The sequence below is a fragment of the Crocodylus porosus genome, unplaced genomic scaffold, assembly GCF_001723895.1.
Source record: "Crocodylus porosus isolate Cpor-Errol unplaced genomic scaffold, CroPor_comp1, whole genome shotgun sequence".
Lineage (NCBI taxonomy): Eukaryota > Metazoa > Chordata > Crocodylia > Crocodylidae > Crocodylus > Crocodylus porosus.
Window position 1 is genome coordinate 40,269,164 of NW_017728911.1, and position 9,177 is coordinate 40,278,340.

The following is a 9,177-nucleotide window of genomic DNA, read 5'->3' on the forward strand; positions in this document are numbered from 1 at the left end:
ACACCAATGAAGGTCTCAAGAATCTACGAAAGGGTCATGAGCAAACTTTAAGAGTGGGAGAAAAACATATAACTGTGGCTTTTCCCTTGTGGGCTGGCAGAGTTCCAGCCTGCAAGGGGCTACCTGGGGCACTGGGGTCTGGAGGCAGGAGCAGTGAGGGACACTAGGATGGGACTGTGAAAGGCAAGGACCCGCCCCACACATACACACACACAGGTGCCGGGAGCCCACAGTCACCGGCCCGGCCCTGAGGGAGGCGCCGTCTTCCCACCCCACCCCACCCCTTTTTTTTTTTTTTTGTTTAAATAGTTTGTCTAGCAGAGATCATTTAGGAGACTGAACCTGGAAGCCTGTGCTGAAAAACAATAGATAAAGGAACAGAGCACAGAGATCAGACGCCGAGATTAAAACAAAAAAACAACACAAAATGAAACAGAAAAAAAAAAATCATACACTGGTACTTACTGCGCTGGAGTCTCGCTCTTTTGGGAACAGGGCCCGGGTGAGAGGCAGGGTCACAGCCAAGAGAAAGAGAAGACAGAAAAATAAAACACGTTCAAATAAGTCTTAAAAATAGAAAACCGACCTCGCCGCTCCCCGTCACGTAGGGATGTCTGGCTTCGCTCAATCAAAGCCAAGCTGGTGCTTTTCATCTTCGTTTTAAAATTAATTTCCCTTGTCCCGCTGCCTGCTCCCTCCCCCCCCCCCACCTTGTTGTCAAAGGGAATTAGATGGCAAAATAAACAACGAACAGGGGAAATGCGCTGCAGCACAAAAGGAAATGGCAGGCACCGAAAGCATTCACGTGCTCCGCGCTGAGCCATAAATCCGGGAGAAGTTATTGACCGTCCCGGCCGCCCTTCTTTGTGGGACTACAAAGACCTGCTTTGCTACACGGAGGGGATGTGGTCGGGCTGGCGGTTTCATTATTCATTTCTACCTAAACGGGCCGGTTTTCCCTTGGACCGCTGGCAATTGAAACCCGAAAAGAAGAAACGAAATGCAATTCGATAAGGGCTTGCAACCATCTCTCCGAGGGAGGGCACAACCATGGGATTGCCTAGGTTGCACGATTAGCTGGAAAGTCAAGGGAGGGGAATGAAATTCAGGGTCTGGAAACATGAAGGCAACCACCGTGTATGGAAGCAGCACAAGTTTTCCTTCCTCTTATTTCCTATAGTGATTGGAAACCAAGGATGCTGGCAGGGAGTGTCAATGGCTTTGGCGCACACGCAGCATCAGATGAAGTGAGCCTAAGCTTGCAAAAGCTTATGCGCCTCTATAAGGTGCATCCCTACCCTGCCTTTCGCACCTGCGATAGCCACCGAGCTGATTTCTGATGGCGAAAGACGGGGCTGTCTGGACCACTCAGCTCCGGCACATCTACGGCCGACACTCCCCCCCATGTCGCGTCTAGCTTCTCCCCGCCACCGGCATGGCCCCACGAAGGGGCTTTTGCAAGGCAAGTGGAGCCTGCACAGGAGCTGGGAGACCCCGTGCCAGATCCCCGAACGGGCTACACAACACGAGTGCGCAGCCACGACCATTTCGCCTGGTGCGTGCAACATCCCAGACCCCCAACTTTCGACTCGGCTACGCATGGATCCGTGGACACGTCAGGCTTCCACCTGCAAGACGGGCTGGCAGAGGCCACATGCCCACACGGAGACTGGGCCCCTTGTTGGAAATGGCAAGCAGTGGCAGACTGGGCACCGGGCACGGTCACAGAGCCCAGTGGGAATGTGCTTAAAAAGATTAAAACTTTTTTTAATCAGGGGACCCGTGGGAGAAGACAGCCCAGGCTGCTCTTGCCCTCGCTACCATTCACCCCCGTCATCTTCCCACTCCTGGGCCCCCACAGGGTAGGAAACATTAAAAAAAAAAACCCATTCATTGCAGAGCCTGTTCCTCAGCATCTGACTTTTCACACCCTGCCACGCCTGTGAATTAAAGCTGGAGCCAAACCAGCTATAAAGTCACTACACTTTTTCCAGCTCTAACTCTTTTTAAATTTTCCAGGCTAACAGCATCCCTGGGCAGCATTACTAGGAGCATTGCCAGCATATTGTGGGGAGGGATTCTTCCCCTTTGTTCGGCACTGGGGAGGCCACATCTGGAGTCCTGTGTCCAGCTGTGGGTCCTCCACTGCAGAAAGGATGTTGGAAAGGAAGTTGAGGCTGGATGTTAGGGGAAAAAACGGGGGGGGGGGGGGCGCGGTGTGAAGCACTGGGACAGGTTACCCAGAGGGGTGGTGCAGTCTCCATCCTTGGAGGCTTTAAAGACCCGGGTAGATGAAGCCCTGGCTGGGATGATGTAGTGGGGGTTGGTCCTGCTTTGAGCAGGGGGTTGCACTAGATGTGACCTCCCGAGCTCCCTTCCAGCTCCATCATTTTCTACAATTCAAACTTCAGAGCTGGTTGGACCCGTTTATGGTATGACAGTAACTTTGCATGTACAGCTGGCCTAAATTAACTGAGCAATCAACCAGCAAATTGCATAATATGTGCAACACAGAGAGGGGGCTTTACAGTGTGGCCTCTCTTGCTGGTTTAGTCTCGCCAGGCTTAGCCTCCAAGGAGCCCTGCACCCTACCCACGTAGTAGCAGGCTGAGGCAGGGTCAGCGTGTGGAGTCCCGTCAGGCTGCACTGTGGAGGGGGTACACATGCCCCCAAAACGCCCGGGCGAGGGCACAAGGGAGCAGCCTCGAGGAGCGGCGGGGGCTCGGGTCTCACCTCTGTGATCCAGGTCGTGATGATTCTTCTCGTCTTTGACGGTCAAGTGCGCCTGGCTGCCGAGCGCGCCGAGCGCAAGCAGCCCCGAGCTGCTCCCGGAGACGGGGGGGATCCCTGGTGGCTGCAGGCCGGAGGGGTGAGGCGGCAGCTGGACTGGGGGCCCGTGAGCGGCGTGAGAGAGGTGCTGTGCCTGGAGCTGCTGTTGCTGCAATACAACCAGCGGTAAGGCGGGCGGCACGAAGGGGAGCGCCAGGCCGCGGGGACGGCCGGGCTTGCGCCGCGCCGGAAACAAAAGGGGTGACGCGGGGTCGCCACGCCGGGCCCCGCGGCCTGAAAGGAGAACGGGCGTTAGCGAGTCCCGCACGCCGGCAGCAGCTGGGGGGGGGGGGGGAGCACAAGCTGGAAGGCTGCCCCCATGGCAAGCCCGGGACCCAGAGCCAGGCGGCCCCGTCCTGTGCCTACCCAGCCGGCCGGGCTCCCTCCTTGGAAGACACGGTCCAGGGCAGGCCAGGTGGACGAGCCTGGCTGCGCACAGCTGGGGAGGTGCCCGACAGTCGTAACACCACGCACACACAAGCACACGCGTTCACACTGCCGTTTCGAGCACCGAGCCACCCTCCGCTCCAAAAAGCGAGCAGGACCCAGCCCATCCCCCTGGGAGCAAGATGCCAGCCGGTGCCCCAGGGAGCCGGCCCGGGCTTTGCGACACGGCTGGGTAACACGGCTGGCGGGGGGTATGGGATGGGAGGCCCCGGGAGACCCCTTTGCTGGCAGCAGGGCAGGCTCCAGGATGCCCTGGCCCTGCTACAGCTTCTTGCACCCCAGCAGGCTTTAAAGCAGGGAAAGAGCCACGCTGCAGCCTGCCTCGGGGATGCGGGCGCTGACTGGCCTTGCCAACATCTGTGGGCAGAGCTGGATTCAGCATGCATGCTGGGAAGGCCGAGACAGCCATCCCCCGGGTGCATCAGCAGCGCGACAGGGCACGAGGGCTCAGGCATGCAGACGGGCTCGCTGCCACGGCACGTCCCCCGCCTGCAGAGGAGGGAACGGGGCTGCCCCGGATCAGGGCGTCCTGTCCCCGCCGCAGAGGAGCGGCACATGCTAACCCCGGCTGCTAACAAGCGAGACGCGACGAGCTGACGTGTTTACTGCCCACAGCTCGCCCGTAACGAGCATGGACGCAAGCCACGGGCAGCACCGGCCAGGCCAGTAATTGGATCCGAGCACCGTCCCTGCTCCCCCCGCCCCCTCCCCGGGCGCTTTGGATGCTGCCTGGCCCAGCTGGCCCCGGCACGGACCGGTTTGCTGGAAAAAGCCGAGTAACAAATCAGGGCAAGAAAGGAGGGTGGAGGAAAAAGACAGGGCCCTCGCCCCCCAGTTTCAAATGCATGCGCGCAGCAAGGAGCTGGTGCCGAGTGCCAGCCAGCGCACGGCCAAGTCCCTGCTCCGGGGATCTCGGTGCACAGCTGGTGTCGGCGCTGCCGTGCAAAGGGGGGGGGGAACCACATGACCGCATCCAGGATCCAAGGAGACCGCTGGCTATTTGGATGTCCCTGGAGCTGATCCCAGGCACAGCTCCAGGGACCCCCCCGCAGCCCGTGGAGCCCACCAGCACTCCCCCAGGTCTGGCCCTGCCCTCGCTTCCAGCTCCGGCGGGCTCGCAGCACACACAAGGGCCGGGACCCGGCACCGACAGCCCCGCGCTGCCGGGTCTGGACGCAGGCAGGGTGCACGGGGGCAGGGGGATGCCATCCCACCACGCGGCTGCACACAGAGCCCCTCCTAGGGCCAGGGTGAAGGGGGACGTGAGCACCCAGCGGAGATGGCAGGATGCCCTGCATCTTCCAGCAGCCCCCGGGGGAGATGGTAGGGAGTGGGGAAGGGCCAAAAACGCTGGCTGGGGGGAGAGCAGAAGTGTGCAACGACCCCAGCTCCTTCCCTTTTGCCGTCCTCCTGCAATTCCTACATAGGAGAGCACCCGAGCTTGCAGGCAGGGAGCCGGGGGCTGGGTAGATGCGAGCTCCCCGGGGCCCGGCCAGCAGGCAGCGATCCCGGCACCTCCAGCCACCCCCGAGCCCAGATCCACCGGCTCGTGCAGCCCCGGGGACACAAGCCCGGGGGTTCGAGCAACAGGAAGGGCGTTTTCGCAGGGATGACTTTAGCCGGGGGGGTCTGGGGCAGCAGGACAGGGTGCAGGGTCCAGGGCTGCAGGTCCAACCATCCCCCCGCGGCACGACACGATCCCAGGGCCGATTTCCACCCCGGTCACTTGATGTGCTTCTTGCTCTCCTCTCCTAGTGCCGTCCCGTGTGTGCTCAGCCCTTATTTCCATGGGACCCCAACTCCCCTAGACCCTGGGGAAGCACGCGCGAGACCCCCACCCTGCCCCGCCGCACGGCTGGTCATTGCCCCCGCGCTGTGGCAGGTCTCCCCACACCCTCAGAGCCGTGCCATCAGCTATTGCAGCGGGAACAGTTTGCCTCGCCACGGGTAAATTCCACGTCCCGGGAAAGCCTCTAGGTCCGGCTCAGCTCGTGCAAAGCCACCAGCGCCAACATTCACAGCTCTGCATTTTGACCTAAAGAGGCCAAAAAATACGTCCAAGAAGCCCCAAGTGGGAGCCAGTGCAGCTACAGCAGGGCTCGGCAGCTTCTCTCCGACTCCCAGGAACCAGCAACAAACCTAAGCGGAGGGTGCTCAGCCCCTCGGCTCGGCGCCCGCGGGCTGTTCTGGCTCTTGCAGCCACGCCGTGCTCCCCGAACCAAGGGCCGAGCCGGCTGGAGATGCCCAGACCCACGGACGCTGCACCGCAGGGATGCCTGGCGTCGTGCAGGGTGGGAGAGCTTCCCCGACACCGGCGAGACCGGTGGTGGAGGCCGAGGGCTTTTAATTGGATTATGCACACGGCGCTCCGTGCCTTTGTTCCCCGATTTCACGGTTCACCGCTCGCGTTACATTTCCAGTCACCCGATCGCTGCCAGCGCTAGACCCCAACCACCCCGGGCTCCATGACAGAGGGGCTGCAAGGCGACGGCCAAGAGGCCGCACGCGCACCGCTCGTCCGGGGGGCATCAAAACCCACCCTGCCCTGCCCGGTGCCCCCAGACAGGATGGAGAAGCAGCTCAAAGCAGCCCCCTTCCTCTCCCCCACATTTTCATGCAGGCATGCAGCAGCTTCTGCGGAGCCGGCACAGCGCCGCACCCCCAGCGCACGTAGCTCAGCCCACAACTCCTGCTCGTTCCCCCAAAGCGCCGGATAACCGCGACACAGAGCACACCCACACGCGCACACGCATTCACACCAGGCTGGGAACAGGTCACGGGACAACGGTGACAGGCTGTTTGGGAAGGAAACGAGGAGGAGCCCGGCTTGGCCACGCTTCATCATTGCTGTCTCTGCAGACAGGACGGGGCGCGCTACTGAGCATTTCCGTGTCCCGCTGGGATTCGGAATCAGCAATGCTGTATTTTCCCCCACATACAACACGCACCTGTTGTGCAAAAATAGCTGCTGGGAATTGGACAGCGCCTGATATGCCAAATAATACGGTAAGAGCCGTTTCTGCCACAAGAGAGGCGGACACGGCAAGCAGACTCAGCGCCCTCGCTGCTGCAGCTCAGCAACTAAATACAAGGAGCGATCTTTAGTTTCCCCCTCGTTGAGAAACACGGACAGTATTTTACTCCAGGGCGTGTTGTACACGAGGAAATACGGTACCCTCCCCAGCCCTGTTGCGGGACTTCACCCAGAGGAGAGCTTGCATCCAGCGCGCCACGCGACATCGCTCGGTCGCGGCGAGACGACCGCTCGTCTTTTAAAGACTCGGGCGTGCGCCACTCAAAGGGGCCGTGGGGTTCGCGCGAGCAACTCAATGCATGGATCACCGACTCCACCCAGGCCACAGCACGTCACGGCAACAACACAAACAGAGACGTCCCTGCTCTCAGGCAGCTGGAAGAAGGGCTCCCGTCACCACGCCCGCTAGATAGACCCCCCTCCATCCTCATTTAGGGGTCCCCACCTTGCCCCTTTGCAGAACGGAGTGCCCCTTTTACCTGATTTGCAGAGCCGAGTGCTCATATTTTGTGGGGGGGGAGGACACGGGGTCACCCCGTGCTGCCCCCTCCCCGTGGCTCAACTTTCGCAGCGACGAGAACGGTTTCTCCACCCCCACGGTGCCATCAGCAGCCAGGCTGAGCACGATGCATGCAGGATCAGGGCCCTCGATGCCCTCCCTGCCTCCGCCCACGCCCGGCCGGGGGCAGCCTGGAGCCCACGGGCCTCGTGCTAGCTGCTCTTCTTCCAAGCCACCTAAGTGCAGGGCTGCCTCTGGCCATGGTAAATGATAGGAATAAAAGGGGTATACACACGGTGAGAGGCAGATTGGGAAGTCCACGTACCCCGATGATAGCATTCAGCTCGGTCATCGTCACCTGCTTGGCGCGCTCAACAGCCTGGGCCACCTGCTGTTGGTGCTGGGGACAAGGACCAAGCCCCATTACAGTGAAAAGCAGCTCCGGGCAGGTCCCGCTGCATCCGGGCAGCCCTGGCCAGGCAGGGAGGGGAGCGGGACCAGGACCAGGCTGGACATATCCGAAGCCTGGGCCCCTCTGCCATCAACAGCACGGGACTGGGTCAACCCAGCGCAGAGCGGGGCGCGAGCACTGGGTGCGAGCCCACGTCTGCCCCGTGCCTGGCGGGGCCGCGCGATGCCCGTCTCTGCCGAGCCGGGATGTCCGTTCCCACCAGCGGTTCCCAGCCTGGCTGCTGCAGCACCCGGGGGTGTCTCGGGATCCTCTCAGGGGGTGCACAACCAGCACTAACAGGTGGGCACACACGAGTCCAAAGATAACCCCAGCGGTGTCAAGTAGGACCCCAGAGTGTTGAAGTGCAGAGGATTTTGGGGCTGGGTCACAGGATTTGAGGAGAGGTGGAAGGCATGGGGCTGATTTAGCCTGCAGAAGAGGAGACCGAGGTGGGGACCGAACAGCGGCCTTCGCTCTCTGCCGGGGGGCTGCACAGAGGATGGAGCTGGCTGGTCTCAGTGGGGGCAGAACAGGAGCAGTGGGTGCAAGCTGCAGCAGGTCGGGTATTAGGAAGAACTCTCCCGAGGGGGGTGATAAAGCACTGGGACAGGCTCCCCAGAGAGGCGAAGGAGTCTCCATCCTTTTTCATAGATTGCAAGGGGCTGGAAGGGTCCTCGGGGGATTGTCGGGTCCGGCCTCTCTGCACCAGGCAGGAAAGACACTTGGGAGCCAGCTCACGCCAGCAAGGTGACCGTCTAGCCTCCATCCTTGAAGGTTTTCAAGACCTGTCTAGACAGAGCCCTGGCTGGGAGGATGTAGTTGGGGCTGGTCCTGCTTGGAGCGGGGGGTTGCACTAGATGTGACCTCCTGAGCTCCCCTCCAGCCCTCGTTTCCGGACTCTATGAAAAGTATTTCAAGCTGCTGTGGGCTTGCTGAGGCCTTTGCACCAGAAGACCAGCTCGATTATTCACATATAGTCCAAAAACAAGTGAAAACAAAGAGCCGGTGTTTTCCGAGGAGGGCCTCGAGTCTGAAAAGGTTGAAATCCCCTTTGGAAAATGCCACCTCTGAGCCTTCAACTTGGTTTTTGACCCAAGAGCAATTTTCTCACTGCACAAACTCAGGGCCCGCAGCGAGGCAGGGCGTTCGTGATGCTCTGGATTCGTTCTTGAACCCTCTGGGTTTATCCTGTGCCTCTGGGGTGGGTTCGCTCACCTCCCCGTGGCACCCTTAGAAGGATCTCGCGGCACCCCGGGCGCTGCAATACCTGCCCCAGGCGCCCCGCCATGCAACACGCCAATGACTCCCGCGGTTTCCACTCATCCCGCCAGGCTGCATCGGACCCCGGTCTCAGCCACGCACCATCCAGCTGGCATACGCCAGCGCTGCCCGCGCCGCCTGCCCAGGGCACTGCCCTCCGCATCCACGGGCCACGCACACAGGCAGGACGAAGCCCCCTCCCCTTGCCCGCAGGCGCGCTCACCTCTTGCGACAGGAACGGCATGATCTGAGCCAGGATCGTGTTCAGCCTTTTCGCGATTTCCGTCTGCAAGAGGACAAGACGAGAGCGGTGAGCGGCAAGCGCGGACAAGCAACAAGCGCCCGAGGGCCGCGGGGTAGCGCTGGGCAAAGAGAAATCATTCGCGATGCTGCCCTGCCGTGCAACCGGCGCCCCCCGCTCCCAACCCGCAGCCGCCCCGGGACACAAGGAGCCCACAGAAAGAGAACATGCATTTGTTGTCTAAACAGGCCTGAGCACAAAGTTTTCCCACCCCAGCAATTCAGTGGTGCAAATAAGACCGGGACACACGAACTAGCGTGCACATTTTATAGCTGTGATGAAGACAGGGGAAACCCTCCGAAAAGGAGTCGGAGCAGGACTGAGCTCGTTCAGGGGATTCCTCTGGACGTCACGTT

At 60.8% G+C, this 9,177-nt stretch overlaps 1 protein-coding gene across 1 annotated transcript in view; it reads right to left on the bottom strand.

Moving 5' to 3' along the window:
• Positions 1-8,844, bottom strand: part of TLE3 (transducin like enhancer of split 3) — a 19,693-nt gene extending 10,849 nt beyond the window's left edge. The window contains exons 1-4 of the mRNA XM_019533195.1: positions 8,744-8,844; positions 7,135-7,209; positions 2,734-2,938; positions 466-482 (exon numbers count right to left, since the gene is read on the bottom strand). Of these exons, the coding sequence (XP_019388740.1) occupies positions 466-482; positions 2,734-2,938; positions 7,135-7,209; positions 8,744-8,764 (318 nt within the window). The 5' untranslated portion in view covers positions 8,765-8,844. The remainder of the gene's footprint in view (positions 1-465; positions 483-2,733; positions 2,939-7,134; positions 7,210-8,743) is intronic.
• Between the last annotated feature and the right edge of the window lie 333 nt (positions 8,845-9,177).